At 41.0% G+C, this 23213-nt stretch overlaps 1 protein-coding gene across 3 annotated transcripts in view; it reads left to right on the top strand.

The window, feature by feature from the left end:
- Tpp2 (tripeptidyl peptidase 2) overlaps window positions 1–23213 on the top strand; it is an 81672-nt gene that overhangs the window by 20748 nt on the left and 37711 nt on the right. For all 3 annotated transcript variants that reach the window (XM_004663394.2, XM_012949859.2, XM_045145621.1), the window contains exons 4-13: window positions 344–448; window positions 2055–2179; window positions 6709–6872; window positions 10090–10244; window positions 12543–12619; window positions 14127–14254; window positions 14843–14942; window positions 19579–19727; window positions 21872–21987; window positions 22431–22599. In XM_004663394.2, coding sequence (XP_004663451.1) covers window positions 344–448; window positions 2055–2179; window positions 6709–6872; window positions 10090–10244; window positions 12543–12619; window positions 14127–14254; window positions 14843–14942; window positions 19579–19727; window positions 21872–21987; window positions 22431–22599 — 1288 coding nt within the window. The remainder of the gene's footprint in view (window positions 1–343; window positions 449–2054; window positions 2180–6708; window positions 6873–10089; window positions 10245–12542; window positions 12620–14126; window positions 14255–14842; window positions 14943–19578; window positions 19728–21871; window positions 21988–22430; window positions 22600–23213) is intronic.

The following is a 23213-nucleotide window of genomic DNA, read 5'->3' as shown; positions in this document are numbered from 1 at the left end:
CGCCAGGGCTTCCAGCCACAGCAAACAAACTCCAGACGCGTGCGCCCCCTTGTGCATCTGACTAACATGGGACCTGGGGAACCGAGCCTCGAACCAGGGTCCTTAGGCTTCACAGGCAAGCGCTTAACCGCTATGCCATCTCTCCAGCCCTAAACTTGTTCTTTTTAACACTTTAGTGAATTAGCCAACTTTAATACTCAATCCGTTATCTTATTAATTTCACTAGAAATGATTTTTAAGCCTTTTTGAAAACTTGGCCTACAAGTTGACTATAAGGCTCACATGTAAATAACATCTGGGCCTACTGTTTGCCTTGTTGTAAGGTGAAGTTTCGTCTTTGCAGAAAGAACGCAAGGAAAAAATTTGGGATCCTATTCACAGAGTGGCCCTGGCAGAAGCCTGCAGGAAACAGGAAGAATTTGATGTCGCTAACAACGGCTCTTCCCAGGTTGGTGCTGCTCTCTTCCACTCAGCCTGCTGTGGGAGCAGGTGGACTGCGATACACAGGTTTGCTCGTTCCACTTCTCAGGGGCTAGAGTTACCATTTCTGCCTTTATTGTTTACGCTGATAAAAGTTCACAAGCATGCTTATGAACGTTTTCAAGCACAGTCATGAGTTCTTCCCTATGAGCTGTACCTAGAAATTCTTGCCTCTTCCCAGTCCCCATCCCCTTCTTCCCCAGACAGCCATCATCCTGCTTAGATAGGAGTTTGTGGAATGGAAACGTACCATGGCCTTTCATCTTTTGCTTGTGGAGCCGTGGTTTCCGTCCATGGCAAGGTGCTGGATTTTATTTTCTGTCCTCTATGATAGTCTGTTGTAGATGCACCACTGTTGAGCTATCGTAGATTGCTACTTGCTTTGTTTTCAGATTTTTGCTACTCAGGATAATGCCATTTTAATAAAAACACTGCTGCATATATCGTTTCATAGATCACTAGATACTATCAGTTTATAATCTCACACATGCTCATCAGTTTTTTTATTTTCATTTTATTCTGCTTTTTTAGTATTATTTGGTTTTTCAAGGTAGGGTTTCACTCTAGCTTAGGCTGACCTGGAATTCACTCTGTAGTCTCAGGGTGGTCTTGAACTCTCAGCAATCCTCCTACCTCTGCCTCCCAAGGGCTGGTATTATAGGCGTGCATCACCATGTCCGACTTTCATCAGTTTTTTAATCAGCTTATAAATGAAAGTAATGGTTTTATTTATTATGAAAGTAGCATACTGACCCATGCAGCTTTAAGACGACATGGCTGTGTTACAGAGTGAAAATCCTTCATTCTGCCACCCCAGCAAAGATCACCCCTACTTGTTGTTTATTCTTCTGAATTGTTATTTTCATATACACATGCATTTTCTTCATCAAGATGAAATCTTGGACTGGGGAGATAGCTCAGTGTAGAGTTCTTACCTAGTATTTGTGAGGCCCTGGGTACAAATTAACCTTGAACCTGCTTAATAAGTTCATCATCACTGTTTATAATATTTTTCAAAGCATTTGCCTGCTCATGACTACAGCACCAAATGAAGTTTATTGTCTGACTAAATTCTTCCATGTATTTAACTTAACATTCTAAAAGATATAAGACAGGTCATGACTATTAATATTTATAGGTTCCCATGGCAGAACTTTCAGGTAGAAAGGTCCTAACATAAGAGTCTTACATATGAGTAGTAATCTATGTTGAATCAATTTTATTTTAGAATTAATTTTATAAATGAATTATACTTACTATACATTTAAGACCAACACATATTTCAGCCAAATGGTATTACCAACTTGTAGCATAGTATCTTCTCTAAGATAGATGGAGTGAGTGTCTGACTGAGAGACTGAGTAAAACATTAATGTTTTAATATTTAACTTATTAACTGATATCTACCTTATTGAGTAACCTGTAAGTCACATAGATATAAAATATAATTTTTCTTAACATTTTTCCAGAATCACATGATTTTATTATTGGTCAATACTTCCTTGGAACATATTGTAATATGACTTTGAGCAGCACAAAGTGAACTAATAATAATGTATTTTCTAATGAATTAGGGCAATAAACTAATCAAGGAGGAGCTTCAAAGCCAGGTGGAATTGCTCAATTCTTTTGAGAAGAAGTACAGCGATCCAGGCCCTGTGTATGACTGCCTGGTGTGGCATGACGGCGAAACCTGGAGGTAACTGAAGCATTTTGTTGACCTTCATTCAGAATGTTTTATCCCCTTTGAAGAGCTGTAAGCCCTCAGACAAAGCTGTGCAAACATTTTGGCTTCAGCAACTCAGTAGAACTACTTGAAAGCTTTTGAGTAGTTGTGGATAAACCTTTTGAACTTAGAAATGAGCATTTTTTCACACTATACGTGGCCTTTTTTATTTTTAAAACTTAATTCATTAACCACATAGTAGCAGGTTGATCAATGGGGATATTGGAAATGTTTCTCGTTAAAGCTGGACAGTTTGGAAAGTAACCACAAGTAAATAATACCAAGTGTTTTTACTATGTTAAAGGTGAAGGAGGAAATTTGGATAAAGATGTTCTCAGTCGAAACAGGGCAGTTCAGTTGAACTAGGCAGTGTAAGAGTGTTAAGTGCAGTCTGGGCTGGGTGTGATGGTGTGCCCCTATAAGCCCAGCACACAGTAGGACGGTAGCTAAGGTAGGTAGATTTTCATAAGTTCATGGCCAGCCTGAGCTATATAGCAAGTGCCAGGCCTACTAGAGCTATATATATAGCAAGGCCATGCCACAGAACATCCCCCCCCCCAAATTGAATTGAGATCCTAGCACCACGACCTTGAACACAGTATTTAAACTTCCCTGAGCCTGTTTCCTAGTCTGTTATTTATGATAATAATAGTATTTAAGTGTTTTGTGAAAATTAAATTTGATGTTTCCAAACTTAGTAAGCACTTGATAAATGTAAGCTATTCTGCTTCTGCTAGTATAGCCAGTAACAATGTGATTTACAGTGAGTTCACTGTCATATATATTGTTCATTTTCTAAGTGCACTGCAGATGTGCTTCTTAGAGTTGCTCATTGTATCTTGAGTTACTATCTATCTGTATGTAAACAGGATTATGTTCTAGATACTGAATGAATCCTGAATCACAGAGTTTCTTCATAGGGTGTGAGTACGGAGTATGACGTCAGCATTCACTGCTCTTCTTAAAGGCAGGCTTTTCCTTCTGCTTGTGTGGTGCTGGCCCGTCCTTTATCATGACTGTATGCGTGTTCAGTTTCATGAAAAAAAAATCTTACGTTGCATTTGGAATTGGAGGTAATAATATTAAAAAGATAGGAAAATGAATGTTAGTTACATCAGCATACTTTGTCTTTAAAAAAGGAAATTTGTAGTTAAGATGTCCAGGGTAGCAGTATGTGTTTCTTAGTCTTCAAAGTACTTGAAAAAGTGAATCACCTACGAGGATTTTGTTAATGCCTACTGTATAAGTTTTTTTTAGAACTTAGAGTTGGAAATGAAATATAATATTAAGTGAAATGAATTCTGAAATTTCAGAGATACTCCTTTGAAATTTGTTGTTGCATTATAATTAGTGAGAGAAAAAAGTGTTACGTTTTCAGGTTCTACTGTAAATAATTAAACTTTTTCTTCTTCATGATACAGTAGATGTAGTACAGGTTTGATCTCAATTCTGAAATTCTGTAGAAGAATCACAAAGATCCCAACATTCCTCTGGCTCATCTGAGTATTGCCTGCAGATGTTCTCATTTCAGAAGTAACCATTGTTGGGCTGGAGAGATGGCTTAGCAGTTAAGGCATTTGCCTGCAAAGCCTAATGATTCATGTTTGACTCTCCAGGTCCCACATACACGAGAGCTCAGCCGCAGTGGCTAGAGGCCCTGGTGCTCCACTTCTCTCTGTCTGTCTGGCATTTAAAAGAAAAAGGCCAGAATGTTGCGCTTGCCTAAAAAAAAAAGAAAGAAAAGAAATAGCCCTTGCTAAGAGGGGGTCATATGACCTTGGAGTACTTTGTATAGATCATTTCTTAAGGTCTGTCATCTGGCCTTCTCCATATTCCAATCATTGTTTTCTATTTCTTTGCTCAGTTTTCAGGATGTATTGTCAAATTCACTCAAAATAGAGCAAATGCTGGTTAAAAGAACCTATATAGGTACTGGACAGATGGCTCAGCAGTTAAGGCATTTGCCTGCAAAGTCTAAGGACCTAAGGTTTGATTCCCCCAGTACCCACATAAAGCCAGATAACAAAAGGTGGCATATGCATCTTTTTGTTTACAGTGGCTGGAGGCCCTGGCCTGCCCATATTCATTCTCTCTCTCTGCCTCTTTTGATGTCTCTCTCAAATAAATACAATATTTATTTTAAAAGAAGCTATATAAATAGGATATATAAAGAAATGGCTTTTGCTTTTGACCTTTTTTGTCATGTTGGGAATTACTGGTGAAATCTGTGCTTTCTTTCTATAGAAAGTAAACAAAAAAGGTGTGGAAAATGTAAAGGAATTTATTATACCTAAGCCCTTCTCATCTATGTTTTGTATCTAGAAACCTCATTTTCATGTTTCCTTTCTCTGGATTCTAACAGCTACTTTTTGAATACGTCTATAGACCTTCAGCAACTTTGCAGCATATTCATATTTGCCCTCTGTGGAGTTTTTGGTTAGTGACATCTCTTATAATGTATGTTTTGACTGGATTCTGATTGTAAGAAATCGTCACTGCATTTCCTGTGGGGATTTTGTTAAAAGATCTTGGTGCAGTAACTCATCATTAAGGAAATGTTTGACCCCTCCTCCACAGATGGGACTCCACAGGGGAGAAAACATGGAACCAGTTCAGGATCCATCAAGGAAATCTTTCCAAAAGTAACAGCTTACATTGAAATATGAAGCACTTGGCTAAGCAGAGAGACTAGAACAGCCTTTGCAGGTTGGGGAGAAAGATGAGAAGTTATTGTAAAAAGGCTAGTATGATATTAGAGTGCATTGTGGCACATGATAGTAGAGGTTTGATAGAGAGACCTTACTGAGTTTCATCTTCCTGCTGAGAGCAGATGTGGAACTCCCAAGCAAGAGTGAATGCATCAAGGCTGAAAAGATGGCTTAGCGGTTAAGCGCTTGCCTGTGAAGCCTAAGGACCCCGGTTCGAGGCTCGATTCTCCGGGACCCACGTTAGCCAGATGTACAAGGGGTCGCCCGCGTCTGGAGTTCGTTTGCAGAGGCTGGAAGCCCTGGCGCGCCCATTCCCCCCCCCCCCATCTGCCTCTTTCTGTCTCTTTCACTCTCAAATAAATAAATAAAAATGAACAAAAATCAGAGTGAATGCATTAGATTTGAAGTTAGTATAGGTACAGGCAGGCCGTCCCCAAATCATGCAGCACAGTTTAAGGAAGACACAGGAAGTGGGCAAGTTTGGGAGATGCACTGCCAACTGGGAAGGACCTCCTAGATGTCTGCTAGAATGCATGCTCGCCATTACATGTGTTCTGGAGCCACACGTGCCGCTCTGTCCCACAGGAACGGTGAGACGCTCTGAGTTCTGTTAACCCCAGTCCTGACTACACTTGATAGCTACTTGTTTTTAATTTGCCTTAACTTTCATAAAGTTTTGAATACTGTGGTAAAGTAAGTCTATGTCTCTTGAGGTGCTGTGAATCATTTTAGGGCATCACAGCCCTTAAATATTACCCCTGTATAACAGCAGACTTTCAGGTCCTTCTTTGCCAATTTCTATGATTTGTTAGTAGGACATACTCTTCAGTATTATACTAGTGGACCCTGCTAGTTTATCTTGACAGTTTTATGTCATTTGCTTAGTTTGTTGAAGTACAGTTCTTAGTTTTTAAAATGTATTCTAATAGCTAAAAACATAGAAGTGATATGCATTCCATTTGTGGCGTTGACATTAGATTTATATGATCAGATTATCTTGTTTGCCTAATGCTATAACTATGGACTGAAGATCAGTACGGTGCATCAGGTTTCAGGAAGCCTGCAGAGCTGTTGGATGCACAAAGCTAACCCTAAAAGAAGCAGCAGGAAGTAGGCCTTTCCAGCCTAGTCTAACCCATGGTGCCCGTCTACTCTTGGCTACTCTACTCCATTGGATGGAGAAGAATTGTCTTGGGCCACACATAAAATCATCCCAAACTATTCTAGGACTCCAGTGCAAGCATCAGTTTTGATTTCTTAGATGGCTGCATGATTTTCAAACACTTTTTTGTTTCACTTTTATTGACAGTTTTCATACATGTATATAATGTGTTTTGATTGTAATCCTCTCCCATTACTTTCTCTTGACCCGCTCCTTATTCCCTCCATTAGAACCTTTTTATTTCCAACTAGCCCCTCTTCTACTTTGATTTTTTTTTTTTCTTTTGTCTTGCTCTAGCCCAGGCTGACCTGGAATTCACTGTGTAGCCTCAGGCTGGCCTTCAACTCCTGGTTACTTTAATGACTATTTTCCCTCTGTGTTTGGGTGTGACCCACTTGAGTTTAATCAGGACTGCTTGCCTGTGAATGGGTTAATACCAGCTGGCAACCAGCCCTCAGACTTGGGTCTTACTGCTAACTGGGAAACAAAGAAATCTGGTTAGTGAATTTGAGAGAGTTGGGGGAAGAGTAGCACCAATGAGGAGACAACGAAAAAGTTGTATAATGTAAAATTTAGAAAAGTTTTTCTTTTAAATTGGCTAACCTTGGTGCCTATTTTGTTGTTCTCCACAGAGCCTGCATTGATTCAAATGAAAATGGGGACTTGAGTAAATCAACTGTATTGAGAAACTACAAAGAGGCCCAAGAATATGGTTCTTTTGGTACAGCTGAGATGTTGAATTACTCCGTTAATATTTATGATGAAGGAAACCTGCTCTCCATTGTGACCAGTGGAGGTATTCTGATTCAGACTTATAAATGACAGAGTTGTGAAGTAGTTATATGATAAATCCCTGTAGCCTAAAGTGGTACTCTAGAGAATTGAATCTAGAAATCCCATCTAAACGACTAGGTCTAGAAACAGAGATGTGCTTTATTCAGATTTTGGTTGGTTGGTTGGTTGTTAGGTGTGTGTGTGAGTATGGGTATGTGCATATCACAGCATTTGTGTGGTCCAAAGATAATTTTCAGGTATCACTGAAAATATAAAAACAGAAAAATCAAGCTAGCTTTAAGGTAATGCTTACTATGGGGAAGGATGGAAGGAGGAAGAAGTAATCTGGCTTTAACTCTGTAAGTCCCTCTCCTGATGTTCCTTGAGGCATAGGTGAAGCACACCTGTCTTTCGCATGCCTGCTGCCTTCATTGCAGGCCAACCTGCCGTGTTCCAGGAAGCCGCAGGGGTGCTTCTCTTGCTCTGCATAACTCTGCACATTCTCTGATTTATATAAGTACAGTAAATAATCAGGGCTTCTTGTTGTTGTTTTGTTTTTCGAGGTAGGGTCTCACTCTAGCCCCTGCTGACCTGAAATTCACTATGTAGTCTCAGGCTGGTCTCAAACTCATAGTAATCCTACCTCTGCCTTCCAAGTGCTGGGATTAAAGTTGTGTGCCACCATGCCTAGCTAATGATCAGAAGTTTTTGTTTTTTTGTCTGCTTTCTTCAGTATAATGATTTGACAGTTCACCCATGCTGTAATTATAAATAGCTTGCTCCTCGTTGCTTGTGAGTGTTGCCACACATGTTTACTGCAATTTATCCATTCACCCCTTGTCAGACATTAAGATTGCTTTAGCCAGTCGCAGTGGTACACACCTTTAATCCCAGCAGGCAGAGGTAGGAGGATCGCTGTGAGTTCAAGGCCACGCTGAGACTACATAGTGAATTCCAGGTCAGCCTGGGCTAGAGTGAGACCCTATCTCAAAAAAGAGAGAGAGAGAGAAATTGCTTTTCTTCATGTAGATGTGGGTGTATATTTGGAGCTGGTATCTGGGAGAGCTGTTGTGTGTGGTAAATACGCTTGCAAGCTTCTTTCCTCTCAGGCTCCCAGCATCAATCTCTGAGAGCCATGGGGGCCCCATCCTGCCATAACTGAGTGTGGCCAGTCTTCCTTACTGTAGCCATATAAACTCACTTGTGATAGTGACGGTATATTTTGGGAAGGAAGTTGCATTAAATACATAAATAAGGCAGGATTGACAACATATCTTCCTGTTCAATAGCTATTGTCTAGAGCAGAGGAGTTTCAGAAATACAGCAAAGGGCTAGAGGTACCTCATTCTTTCAGATCCTACTTTCTAGAAAAGCCAGCGACTGTTGTGCATCATCATGCTTATGTTGCTGCCTTTTGGAGAGTGGGGACAGTATTGTGATATATTTCTCTGTACTCATAAACGTTTCCACTTGAAAAATAGCTTATGGTCACTTAATCACCACAAAGCGAGTAATACTATGTACCTGCCACTTAGGTCAAGAAGAAAACATAAAAACATTCATTTTGTTTCTTGGTAGTAACTTACTGTTGGCTGAGAAAACTCAGTGTTCACATGTAGAATAATGATACCAAATCCTTCTCTCTCACCTTGCCTTCCTCCCAAAAAAATCAGTTCAAAAACCTTAAGTAACAGGTGAAACTCTGAAAGTGCTTGATTGAAGAAACTATTGAAAAACACTTCAAGACATAAGCATAGACAAGGACCTTCTGAAAAGCACTTCAGTAGTATAGGAAATAATCCTTAGAATCAACAACTGTCAGTGAATGGATTTGAAAGGCTGCTGTGCAGCAAAGAACAAATTGAAGACATAGACTTTAGAATGGGAAATGTCTTTACCAGCTATACATTTGGCAGGGCTTTGAATTTAGAAGATTTAAAGAGCTCAAGAAATGAAACACCAGGACAAATCCTCCAGTCAGTAAATGGGCATACAAGCTTGGGAGATAATTCTCAGAACTACAAATGACTGATGAATACATAAAAGAAAAAAAAAAAAACCATTCAACTTCCTTAGCCACCAGGGAAGTGAAAACCAAAACTACATTGAGACTCTGTCTCACCACCACAGTCATGACTGTCAACCAGACAATACCAAATATTGGAGAGAATGTGGGTTGTGTGTATGGTGGGGGAGCTCTCTTACATGCTACTGGTGGAAATGAAAATTGGTGCTCCACTTTAGAAATTACTATGGAGGTTCATCAGAAAACTACATTCTGTCTTTTCTATCTGCCTCTTTCTCTCTCTCTCAAATAAATAAATAAATAATATTTTTAAATTCTTTTATAAAAAGAAGAAGAAAGGGCTAGAGAAATGGCTTAGTGCTTATGGCACTTGCCTCTGAAGCCTAAGGACCCTGGTTCAGTTCCTCAGTACCCACGTAAGCTGTGTGCACAAGGTAATGCAAACATCTGGAGTTCGTTTGCAGTGGCTAGTGGCCCTGGCACAATCTCCCTCTTTCTCTTTCTCTCAAATAAAATAAGTAATATTTTAAAAAAAAATTTTTTAAACTAGAACTACTGTATAACCCAGCTATAGTGCACACATAATCACATACCTGAAGAAATCTGAGTCAGCGTACCATAGAGTTCTCTGGGCATCACTCCTACCACCAGCAGTGTGTGATACTCAGTTCTGCCCATACTTGTGGCCACCCTTTAAAATTCAGCTACCTTGAAAACTGGAGAAGCACATCATTGTGTCATTAATTTGCAACTTCCAGGTGACTAATGAAATGCAACATCTTTCCATGTGTTTTGCCATGTGGGTCTCTTTTGTGAAATGTTTTTTTGAATGTTTGAGCTACTTTATGTGGTAGTCAGGGTGTGTCTTCTCTCTGTGTCTTTGTTGGATTTAAAAGGTTGCATAGACTCTGGACATTGGCTAATTGTCAGCTAGGTGGATAGCACATACTAGTTCTGCTTGGTGGCTTACATTTTTGCTTTCTGTGAAAAGAGTAGAAATCAAGATAGGGAAAGAATGTTTGTAATTGAAGAAGCTTGATCTTTTTTTGAGTTGTAATAGACTTATTATTAGTCACATACATCAGGATATATTTTATTTGATTACTTTATCATAATTATGTAAATTAAAATGGTTAAAAATGTTTATGTGAGAAATTTTTATTATTATTATGTCTCAACCCCCCCCCCCCCCCGGGCCTTCCCTTGCTTCTAGGAGCACATGGAACCCATGTAGCAAGTATAGCTGCTGGGCATTTTCCAGAAGAGCCTGAACGGAATGGAGTTGCTCCTGGTGCTCAGATACTCTCCATTAAGATTGGCGATACAAGACTTAGCACCATGGAAACAGGCACAGGCCTCATCAGAGCTGTGAGTGCTAATCAATCACTGGCATAGATTAGTGATTGAGGATCTTGGATATTAACAGGTTTAGAAAGTACTCTTTTGTTTTATGAAAAGTACATTGAGCCGGGTGTGGTGGCACACGCCTTTAATCCCAGCACTCAGGAGGCAGAGGTAGGAGGATTGGCATGAGTTTGAGGCCACCCTGAGACTCCATAGTGAATTCCAGGTCAGCCTGGGCTAGAGTGAGACCCTACCTCAAAAAATCAAAAAAAAAAAAAAAATACATTGAATGTTGTGGCATATTTATACAATGGAGTTCTACTCAGTGGTAAAGAAAAATGAAGTTACGAAATTTGAAGAAAAATGGATGGATCTGGAAAGGATTATACTAAGTGAGGTAACCCAGGCCCAGAAAGCCAAGCACCACATGTTCTCCCTCATATGTGGATCCTAGGTACAGATGATTGGGCTTCTGCGTGAGAAGGAAAATACTTAGTAGCAGAGTTCAGTAAGCTAAAAAGGAGATAGAAAGGGAAGAGAAAGGAAGGGAGGAGGTACTTAATAGGTTGGTATTGTATATATGTAAGTAGAATGATTGAGATGGGGAGGTAATATGATGGAGAATGGAATTTCAAAGGGGAAAGTGCGGGGGGGGGCGGTTATTACCATGGGATATTTTTTATAATCATGGAAATGTTAATAAAAATTGTGAAAAGATAAAAAATTAAATTAAATTAAAAAATAAAATAAATAAATAAATAAAAATACATTGAATGAGTTGGGCGTTGTGGCACACGCCTTTAATCCCAGCACTCGGGAGGCAGATGTAGGAGGATTCCCGTGAGTTCAAGGCCACCCTGAGAGTGCATAGTTAATTCCAGGTCAGCCTGAACCAGAGTGAGACCCTACCTTGAAAAACCAAAAAAAAAAAAAACCCAAAAAATTAAATGGTATTTGGGATACAGGGCTTTGTTTAAAAAACAAACAATGGTTATTACTTCATCTAAAAGTCATTTTTATTAAAAATTATTTATTAAAAAGGTGAGGAAATGGCTCAGTGGGTAAGAATGCTGGCCATTCAAGTATGAGGCATGAGATGGCTGAGTGTGATCTCTGCACTGTACCTGTGCAGTAAACTTAAGTATAAACCCATGTCTGTCACCTGTCACTGGGGCTTACTGGTCTGACTGAAAACAACAGCTCCAGGTTCAGTGAAATTCTGTCCAGGAAACGAATGGGACAGCAATAGAGCAGGACACCCAGCCTTCTCCGGCATACATACTTGTGCGTGCAGGAAACACACAGGTGTACACATTCACATACGTCATACATGTCACACCACATACAGTACACACATACGCACATATTACCAGGAAAATGTTGTGGCTTAAAATCTTTGGGGAAAATATTTTATACTTGTTTGTAGTAAATCTCTTAAGTAATTAAAGTGTATAATAAGACACCTTTTAAGAGAGAATGGGCACGCTAGTGCTTCTAGCCACTGCAGTGGACTCCATACGCACGTGCCACCTGGTGCATCTGGCTTACCTTGGTACTGAGGAATGAAGCTGGGTCCTTAGGCTTCTCAGGCAAGCGCCTTTAACTGCTAAGCCACCTCTCCAGCTTTAACACATCTTAACCTTCTTGATCCATCAGCCTAGAAGAATTTAACATTGTATTCATTTTTTCATGTAAGTTGTGATTCTGAAATCAGATATGAACCATTGTATAACATCTATGTCTTTCCCAGTTGTTTATTTGCCAGTAGAGATAGCTAGAGAATATGGATGTACCTTGGCCTCCTGCTGTTGTAAATAATTCCAGATGCACGCTCCACTTTGTGCATTTAGCTTAACGTGGGTACTGGGTGATTGAACCTAGGCCAGAAGGCTTTATAAGCATGTGCCGTTTTTTTTTCTTTTTCTTCTTCGTTTTTTTTTTTTTTTGGTTTTTCAAAGTAGGTGCTCTCTCTACTCCAGGCTGACCTGGAATCCACTCACTGTAGTCTCAAGGTGGCCTTGATCTCACTGCAATCCTCCTACCTCTGTCTCCTAAGTGCTGGGATTAACGGTGTGGACCACCACATTATAAGCATGTACCTTTAACCACAGAGCCATCTCCCTAGCCCATAGTTGTTGTTTTTAATTACTGCTTAGTGTATTGTGTATTTCCTCCTGTCCTTCTGTTTTATCATATGTCTAGAAAGAACATAAAAGTTAGAATATGATTGGTTCAGACATGGTAAGATTGTAGCTTTTATTTTATTAGTTAATGTGTTTCTACAAATTTCTGCCTAAACTAGATTCTCAATCTTTTAAATAGATGATAGAAGTTATCAGTCACAAGTGTGATCTTGTCAACTACAGCTACGGAGAAGCAACTCACTGGCCAAACTCTGGGTGAGTGGTTCTTTGAAAGCTGGTGTCTGCAGTCAAGAGCGGCAATGCTTTAAGCGAGTGGACTCAGTGTCACAGTGGAAAGATATCAGAAATGGGCAAATGCTCTCAGACCCTCGCTCCCCGCCATGTCTCTGATGTCAGTGCCAGCCGCAGCACTGTGCCTGAGGTCTTAGTGCCAGTGCTCCCCTGTGGCCGGGGTGGTCCACCCTGCTGGCTGAGTCTCCAGTCTCCAGACTCAGCTTTTGAAGGCCGCTGCCGTCACGGCCTGCTCGCTTTCCTCGCCAGATGGGCTAGATTTGTTGGGCCGTCCACAGTCACGGTCACTCATTCACAAGCGTAGCGGACCTTCTTCGGTGCGGTCTGCTCTCCTTTGCTGACCTCTGACCTGGCCTGTGAGGAGCACTGCTGGTCTGCTCCTCCTCTGCTGACCTCTGACCTGGCCTGTGAGGAGCACTGCTGGTCCGCGCGGCGCCTCCACTCCCTGCTGCTGCGCTGCCGCCACCGATGCCCGCCACGCCACCGATGCCCGCTCCAGACGCAGCGCTCGGCCCGCCCTCACTGCCTCTTTTTTTCTTTGTAGTGTGTGTTTGAACTTGCCTTGCTTGGAATGTTTTCTTGTTGATTGCTTCTCCTCCAGTCCTCACCTGGGCATTACAATATGCCAGTCATCTGTGTGTTGAAGCTTTCAAGCCCGTCACAGTAGAAGGTGTACATAGTGTGTGACATCGCTCCACCCTGCAGTGTGTGCGCTGCGATGCCTGCAGGCATTGCCTCCTGTGCAGCCTGGCTCCTCAGGCCTTTTCTACCTGAGTGTCCCTTTCCTCTTTGACAGTTACGCTTCTAAAATATGTAAAATTTTAGAAAACCCTTCAGTACTTTGTCCTTTACATATAGGTTTCATTTTCTTCTAGTAAATTTTTCTTGTTTGCCATCAGTCTATAACTGGATTTCTTACATCTTAAAATCCAAAGATCTTAGTATCTTTTTTCCCCCAATTAATTTTGCCACTAAAGATACTAGCATTTTTAGTTAAATTATTCCTAACCAAGCGCATATAAAAATATAAGTCATCTGAGATGATTTTATTTTGCTCTTTTTTTCCTCCCTGAATACTACCACTACCCAATCCCGGAAAATATTGTAGCGCTTTGTGGTATGTTTTTCCACATAAAGTTTTCTAACATTTTCCTCACATTTAATGTGGCCTGTATCTGCTCTACTCTAAGCCCAATTAGAGAACATCACTTAGATAGACTTGTGCTCTCCCAAATCACACCTGTCAACATTTATGCAGTTATATATTTAAATAAGATTTTGGTACTGTAGACATTTTGGGAATAGAGGCTGAGCATTTATCGTGTTGAGAAATTGCACTGAGTGGTTCTTATACACCCTCATACTTAGAGATAGTGTTTTAGTTGCATACTTCAAAACAATAATGCAATTTCTGGATAAAAATAAAATATGGGAACATTTTTATTTATTCACAGAATTCTTTCTTTTCCAGGAGAATCTGTGAAGTAATTAATGAAGCTGTATGGAAGCATAATATAGTTTATGTTTCAAGTGCTGGAAACAATGGCCCATGCCTGTCTACAGTTGGCTGTCCAGGGGGAACTACGTCAAGTGTCATAGGTTTGGTTCCTTTTTTAGAAATAGAGTAATTAGATACAAGCAAACAATGGCTAAAGCTGTTTGTAAGGTTGATGTGAATCTGGGCTACTAGTGATACTCTGTCTTTAAGAGGATGTGTGTGTGTGTGTGTGTGTGTGTGTGTGTGTGTGTGTGTGTAGGGGTTAATAAGCTATAGTTTTAGTGAAGTTAAATCCTATTTCTTATATGTGTAAGCCACTGGATATACTCATGTAGGCCTTAACTCTGTCCCAGGGATCTAAGTGTAACAAGGGAACTGGGTTATTCAGAACTTCTGTGATTTAAAGAATAGTGGATAAGTGCTTTAATACAATAGACCCATACGGACACTTTCGGGTACTTTTTTAATGCATATAATAATCCTGGAACTTAGTTTTTTCTTATGCTAAAGCAGTCTCTTGGTATAATGTAAGCGTCCCATGTTTCTTTAGTAAATGTTCTGTCTTTTCCATTTTACAGTATGGTGTAGACATTATGCAGATTACCCACATGAACAGTGTATTTCACTGGAAAGTTAGGGTATATAAGGTAAATTATGCCCTTTTGTTAATGGTAGAATTCATCCCACAGGAGTTGGTGCTTATGTTTCTCCTGACATGATGGTTGCAGAGTATTCACTGAGAGAGAAGTTACCTGCCAATCAGTACACGTGGTCTTCTAGAGGCCCAAGGTAGGAGCAAGTCCAGTACATGTACTTGGTCTGTTGTTCCACTGTTGATAGACGTGAAGACTTAGATAATGAGTAATGATGCCTTGTTTCAAACACATTTGGTATTTTAACTTTGATGAAACAGAAATGCTAAACTTTTATAAAGCATCATAATTACAAAGCCTGTATACTTGCATCTATTTTGAAGTTGTAGCCTACTTAGAACATTTTGGGTGAGACCCATAAGTAAGCAGACTGATTGGCAAGTGACATTATTTGTTTTCATTTAGTGACACCCTCTGAACTATTGTTTGAGTCTCGGAACTAATTTCCTTTCTGAAGAAGTATATTATGTCCTTATTTTAAAATATTTCATTATTACATCAGTGAATACAGGCACTCAGTGAAAGCCTCTTTGGGATTAGTTTAGAAGGACTGATTTTGAATTACATTCAGGAAATATCTAGTGCTTAGAGTAGGCAGGACATAGATGAATACTTTGTGACCTGAGTTCAGAATGCCCATTGTAGGATGACAGTCTACAAAGGTTCAAGAGCAAGCATATAAACCCTTGCTAGAGGAGATGGTATTTGTCAGCCTTGAAGGATTGGTAGGTTGTTGAAAGTCAGAGAAGAGAGTTCTCTATGGCAGGAATAGCATAAAGCCAGCGATAGGCAGTGTGGGAGTTTGTATGTGATTGTTTGGATGTATGGCCCCATAGACTCAGCTGTTTTATTTATTTTATTTATTTATTTATTTATTTTTGGTTTGTCAAGGTAGGGTCTCATTGGTCCAGGCTGACCTGGAATTAGTCTCAGGGTGGCCTTGAACTCATAGCGATCCTCCTACCTCTGCCTCCTGAGTGCTGGGATTAAAGGCGTGCACCACCACGCCCGGTAGGTGTTTTATTAAAATTGAACTTTCTGCTTAAGTCTCTAGCAAGTACATCCCTGCTAGAGGGGTTGTGTCACTGGAGGGAAGATCTTGGGAGCCCAGTGCTAAGATGTGTGTGGAGGCTGATCTGAGCCCAGCCTACTTGGTGTGTTCAGAGCTCTGGTAGTTTGTGTTTGCTGGTGTCGGTGGTGTCTTGCTGCATTTGTTTCTCTCTGCTTGGATCTGTGGATGTGAGTAGCTTCTTCCGCTATTGATGGAGTTCCCCTGGATTTTGTAAGCCTGAAATAAACCCCTTTCTCCCATAAGCTGTGTCTGATTGGAGGTTTTGTAACTATGAGCTGACTCTGAAAGGCAGATTTTAGTGTAAAGTTAACTTATGATATTAAACTGATTTAATGGTTTTTCTGTGTGTGTCTGAAAGTTTGTTCTGTACCATCATCTAAACCCCTTGTTGGCAAATATGGATCAGGTGTCAGAAAAGGTTTGTGGGTTTGATGTTTTATGTTCAGTTACTACAAGAAATTATTAGGGGCTGGGAGAGATAGTTCATTTAGTAAAGTGCTTGCCTTGCAAGGATCTTTAAAAAAAAGTAGAAGTGTATGCTGGCACACACTTATAACCCCAGTGCTGAAGAGACAGACAGTAGGATCCCTGGGGAATACTGGCTGACAAGTCTAGCCTAATTGTCAAACTCAACGCCATTACACACTGTCTCAGAAAAGATAGATGGCATTCCTGAAGGCGACACCTGAGGTTTTCCTGTGTGCTCCAAAAACACCCGTATAAGTACGTGCTCACATGTGCGTATGGGCACACACTCCTAGAAGAAATTTTAAATGTTACTTTGGCCATTGATTTTTTTTAAATGTTTATTTATTTATGAGACATAGAAAGATGTAGAAAATGGGCACACCAGGGCCTCTAGCCACTGCAAATGAACTCCAGACGCGTGTACCACCTTGTGCATCTGCCTTTGTGTGGGTCTTGGGGAACCAAACCTAGGTCTGAGGACCCTGCAGGCAAGTACCTTAACTGCTGAGCCATCTCTCCAGCCCCTACACTTGATTTTTAAATTTTAATTTTATGTAATACCTTTACAAATCTCATTAACCATAGGAATTGAAAGAATTGCTCTGGGGACCTGGAGTGTACTGTAGTGATCGAGTGCCTGCTTAGCACGTGTGAGCGTGGTAGTTACCGTCTCCTTGCTGGGATAAAGCACCCAACCAAATGCAGCTTGGGAGGAAAGTTGTTTATTTTGACTTACAATCTCTCTCTCTCTCTTTTTTTTAAGTTTTAATGGATTTTTAAAACTTTTATTGACAACTTCCTTAATTTTAAAAAATAAACTATGATAATTCCTTCCTGTTCATCACTTTGCTCTTCACAAATCCACTCCATCATATCCCTTTCCTTCTCAATTAGTCACTCTTTTATTTGATGTCATCATCTTTTCCTATTATGAGGGTCCTGTGCAGGTAGTGATAGGCACTGCGAGGTCATGGATATCAAGGCCAATTTGTATATGAATGATTGCATTGTAACCAGTCCCACCCTTCCTTTGGCTCCTACATTCTTTCCACCTCCTCTCCCACATGAGCCTTGGAAGGTGTAATGGAGATGTTTCACACACTCCATCACTTCTTTTCAGCACTGTGGTGCCTTTTGGGACATCCCAGTGGTCACTGACATCCAAAAAGAGAACTTTGTGTAACCAAAATGAGAGTAGCATTAATATATGGGTATGAACATAAAGAAAAGTGCTTACAGGGGAGCTTGGTGAGTATAATATATGCATCTAGCCAGACAGGAGCAGGTGTTATGCTCCTAGGGCTCATGACCTCCTCCACCATAGGCTTTTGATTAGGCTTTCAGTGCCAGCAATGTATTCCCACCCAAGGAACGGCCTCCAGGCCCATTAGACAGTAGCTGATTTCCCCCATAACAGACACGCCATTATTGTACCTATTCAGACATTTGGCTTGGTTGGCCAAACATAAGGCTTGCAGTGTCCACTGTTTTCAGCACTGATGACTTCTTTCTCCTACATGGCTGCGTGCAGCATAGCTTCTTCCAGCTTTCTGTGAGCTAGTCTATAGGGAGGAGGTTTCTAGCTCAGTTCCAACTTCATTTCTCAGTGAGCTTACAGACAAAACATGGAGTCTTCAGCAGTAGGGTCTTACCACCTATTTGTGGTGTGAAACCAAGAGCCTTGGCAATGTCCTATAATGTTTTGGGGCGTATCAGTGACCTACCTGGCCAACAACTCGCTGGAAGGTATCCCATCCTTGGCACTGAAATTTTTCTAGTAACACTCTGTACCTTCTGGGTACACCCTTATCCAAATGAGTAGGTTTCCATGTGGCTTAATCATAACATCTTGAAATTTTATTAACTCCATCCTTCATTTATTCAGTCTCAGGCCATTGCACCCCCAGTAATCTGTTCATCTGCTTAAGTATGTGGAATACCATCTCCTGAAGCGCTGCTCTCTCCTCCCTCTCTTAGAGCCCTTTTCTAGCTTACTGGCCTCTGATGCCAAGTTTTACCCAAACTCAGATGTAAGTCTGAATGTTCATTGCTAGGATCCATATATGAGAAAGAATATGATTTGGCTTTCTGGACCTAGGTTACCTTACTTAGTGTAATACTTTCTAGATCCATCCATTTCCCTACAAGTTTGCATAATTCCATTTTTCTTTACTGCTGTATACAATTCCATTGTATAAATCTTCATTATCCACTCATCAGTTGAGAGACATGTAGGCTGGTACCATTTCCTAGCTACTGTGAATGGAGTGGTGATAAACAGGGCTGAGAAAGTGTTTCTAAGGTAGTGAGAAGAGTCCTTAGGATATATGATTTTTTTTTTTTTAAGGGAGAGAGAATTGGGTACACCAAGGCTTCTAGCCACTGCAGATGAACTCCATATGCATGCACCACCATGTGCATCTGGCTTATGTGAGTCCTGGGGAATCGAACCTGTACCGTAAGTTAGAGGCAGTATAAAAGAAAAGTACATTCTGGGCTAGAGAGATGGCTTAGCGGTTAAGTGCTTGCCTGTGAAACCTTAGGACCCCAGTTTGAGGCTCAATTCCCTAGGACCCACGTTAGCCAGATGCACAAGGGGCACACATGTCTGGAGTTCATTTGCAGTGGCTGGAAGCCCTGGCATGCCCATTCATTCCCTCCCTCCCTCTCTTTCTCCCCTCCCTCCCTCCCTCCCCCCCTCCCAATCACTCTCAAATAAATAAACAAAAATAAACAAAAAAAAATTTTTTTTTGTTTTTTTTTGGTTTTTCGAGGTAAGGTCTCACTCTAGCCCAGGCTGATCTGGAATTCACTATCGAGTCTCAGGGTGGCCTCGAACTCATGGCGATCCTCCTACCTCTGCCTCCCGAGTGCTGGGGTTAAAGGCGTGCGCCACCACGCCCGGCCAAAAAAAACTTTTAAAAAAAGAAGAAAAATACATTCATCCAGGAGTCTAAGCACTTATTTTCTCTCTCCTACTTGACACCTTTCATTTTTCCCAAATAAATAAATCCACATAGACATTTGTCCACTTAGGGGAGAGCTGTTTAATGAAGAAAAGGCTGTTATCTGTCATCCGTTCCCCCAGATTGATATCCTGCATATTTTTTTTTTTCCTGTAATGGCCACAAATAGCACATAGTTTTGGATTACTGTTTGGCCGTTTTAGAATGGTCTGTGTGTATCTGACTTTGCCCCAGCCCTAAGTAAACTGCTCTGGCTTTCTGTTTAGTGCTGATGGGGCCCTTGGCGTGAGCATCAGTGCACCAGGAGGAGCCATTGCTTCTGTCCCGAACTGGACATTGAGGGGAACTCAGCTAATGAACGGGACATCTATGTCTTCCCCCAACGCGTGTGGAGGCATCGCCCTGGTGCTTTCAGGTAAGGATGCGGCATACTACTCTTACTGCAGGTTACTGTGGTTTCTGAACATGGGGGAGTTAGTTATGTCCTGGGAACTAAATATAGTGTAAGGTAGACATGAGGTATGTGAAACGATCCCCTGAATATGTCCACGCATTCAGCAAACAGAATTGGTTGGCTCTCTTCTGTTAATGTTTTATTAAGCAATATTCTAGTTCTGAGACTAAATCAGGAATGGTAAGTTGAAACTACTTTTTCCCATATAGTTTATAGTATAATTAGGAGAGACAGCCAAATTTGAAAACACTTATGTGTTACCAGTCGAGAAGTATTGTGGTGGAGTACCACGTGAAGTAGAGAGGTCAGGGCTTCTAGGGTGTTGTGCATTTTACATAGGGTGTCACCAGAGTCACTTAAGAGGCTGGTATTGTGAGCTTTTGCCTTAGAAATGGTCCTCTTCTCAAGTCTCTTCCCTCCTTCACCAAATACGTCAAGGTCACTTGCTTATTGAGCATACTGGTCTCTGCCTATAAAGCCATTCTGTCATTTATGGCTCTACCAATTTATTTTGATGATCTTTTTGTTTCCAATTATTCTTTTTTTGAATTTTATTTATTTACATGAGAGAGAGAGAGAATGAACACGCCAGGGCCTCCAGCCACTGCAAGCAAACTCCAGATGCATTTGCCACCTTGCACATCTGGCTTATGTGTGTCTTGGGAAATTGAACCAAGATCCTTTGGCTTTGCAGGCAAACGTCTTAACTGCTAACCCATCTCTCCAGCCCTATTTTATTTTTTTAACTTATTTTTAAATTTCAACTTCTGTAATTATAGACAGTAACCCATGGCAATTCCCTTCCTCTCTCCCCCCCTTCCCCTTCTCCAATCTCCATCACACCTTTTCCCCCTCTCAGTCAATCTCTCTCATTTTGATGTCTTCATCTTTTCCTCCTGTTGTGATGGTCTTATGTAGGTAGTGTCAGGCAGTGTGAGGTCATGGATATACAAGCCATTTGGTGTCATGCGGAGTGCGTTGTAAGGAGCCCTGACCCTTATTTGGCTCTTGCATTCTCTCCGCCACCTCTTCTGCAATGGACCCTGAGTCTTGGAAGATGTGATAGAGGTGTTTTAATGCTGAGCTCTGTCTCTTCTTCTCAGCACCATGGTGCCTTCTGAGTTGTCCCAAAGTCACTGCCATCTGAAAAGAAAAGTTCTCTAACCAAAAGTGACAGCAGCATTAATTTATGGGTATGAACATTAAGAAAGTGCTTACTAGGCTGGTTGGTGAGCATAGTATATGCATTTACCTAAACACCAGCAGGTGTTACACCCCTAGGGCTCAAGGCTACCCCTGTGTAGGTTTTCAGTATCAAGCCTGTGTTCCCTCCCAGGGAGCGGGCCTTCAGTCCAATTAGAGAGTGGTTGGTTTCCCCCATGACAGACATGCCACTATTGCACCCACTGGCTCGTTTGGTCTGGCTGGCCAAATTTCAGGCTTGCAGTTTCTTCTGTTTTTCAATTCTGATGGACAGTGCATCATAATTTTATGTTTGTCTTGATTGCTGCTTATGATACCCTAAATGTAACATGTTTGCTGAACTCTTGAGGAAAAAATAAATGGTTTAGTATTCATCCACTAACAGCCAGTTATTCAAGGCTGACAAGTTGTTAATTTCCGTAAGTTTTCCATGTCCCAGACATGGCTTCATGCTAGAATCACCTGGGAAATTTTAATAAATAGCAGTCCCTGGGGTCTGCCTGTTATGGGTACTGGCTTAATCATTCTGTTTGAGACCTCAGCTGGTTTGGGGGAGGGTTGTGGTTTGCCTAAGTTCCACTGGTATTTACAAATGCAGTTTGGGGTTAAAAAATTGCCTACAAATCTAGAATCAAGTTTTAAAGAAAATGTCATTTGAAAGGTGTCTGCTTCTTACATTTATGTCCTGTCACTTCAAGTTGACATGCGATGATATATTTGGAAATAACTGTTTCTATGATGTAAGCAGTTCAGTTCTGTTAAGAAAATATTTAAGGGGATATTGAAACATGAGATCAAAACCAGAAGAGGGTTCATGTCATCTTTTGGTGAGAGGAAAAGATGTTTCAAATTCAAAGTGCCTCACTAACTCCCATGTTGTTGGTTTTGTTGTTGAATGTCAGGCCTGAAAGCAAATGGTGTCAACTATACAGTTCATTCTGTTAGAAGAGCACTGGAAAACACTGCGGTGAAGGCTGAAAATATAGAAGTGTTTGCACAGGGCCATGGCATTATTCAGGTATTGCTCAGTCTATATGAAAAACTGGTTGTAAAGCTACTGTCCTGAATGTTGCAGGATAATCGTTCCCATTGCAGTGGTGCTCTTCATGAGTAAGCCTTAGACTTTGTAGCCACTGTGGAGAGGCCTATGAGTGAAAAGGATGCCAACAACAGTTTTGTAGTTGAGACACCTGCATGTTGATGGGGGCATGTCCTGGCTGCAAGCTCAGAGCACACTCGGGCAAGAGGGCCGGCCCGGCACTTTGGTTCCTCGAAAGCAGCGGCCTTGTGACTGGGAGTGAAGTGGGAGGACGGCCAGGGCAGACGCTCTGCGCACTGGTGTCGCTTCGTTTGCAGCACACACAGCCACATTGTGCTCGTCTTGTAACGAAGATAAGCTGAATGATACTTCGCATCAGGGTGTTTTCTTACACTGAGCAATTATCTTGCCTGTGTTCTTAGGTTGACAAAGCCTATGACTACCTCGTTCAGAACACGTCATTTGCTAACAGATTGGGGTTCACAGTCACTGTTGGAAGTAACCGTGGCATCTACCTCCGAGATCCTGTTCAGGTGGCTGCGCCTTCCGATCATGGTGTTGGCATTGAGCCTGTCTTTCCAGAGAACACAGGTGACTATTGGTGTGACAATGACTGAAGTAGTCACATCGGTGGTTCACATGGGTGGTGAGCAATACAGAAATGCTGCTTGGCTCATCTAAAGAGAAAATAAGAACCGATTGTATGATTATCTTAAAACTAATGCACTTAAAGGGAAATATTAATAGGGATCCCAGGAGTGGCATTTTTTAGCATCTTGACTAGAGGAAAACAGTAGATCAGACCTTAGGTGACTCATAGTTTTATCAAACCAGTAATAAATATCAAATTCCTTTTCTGTTCCCCTCATACTCCATGAGGATAAGAGAGAGTTTGCAGGTGAAAGTGGGAAACAGAGCAAATGGGGGGAGCGGGGGTACTGCAGCCCAATTATTTGTAAATACAGTTGTTGTATTTTTTTTGATCTCTTCATTAAGAATATCAATGAAAATGCCTATGAATGGGTCTTACAAGTCTAATAAAATGAAAGAAAATTCTCTGTTTAAGCTGTGATTTGGATGTCATGTTTAATGCATTGTGCAGTCAACCAAATTGAGTTGCTGAATTTTCTTGATAGAACGTACGTCTTTTTAAAAATTGAAGGAAGGGTGGAAATGCTGATTTTAATTTTTGGTCTTTTTAATAC

The sequence above is a fragment of the Jaculus jaculus genome, chromosome 3 (genome assembly GCF_020740685.1).
Source record: "Jaculus jaculus isolate mJacJac1 chromosome 3, mJacJac1.mat.Y.cur, whole genome shotgun sequence".
Taxonomy (NCBI): Eukaryota; Metazoa; Chordata; class Mammalia; order Rodentia; family Dipodidae; genus Jaculus; species Jaculus jaculus.
Note: the sequence above shows the minus strand (reverse complement) of the source record. Positions and strands in the feature narration are given on the sequence as shown.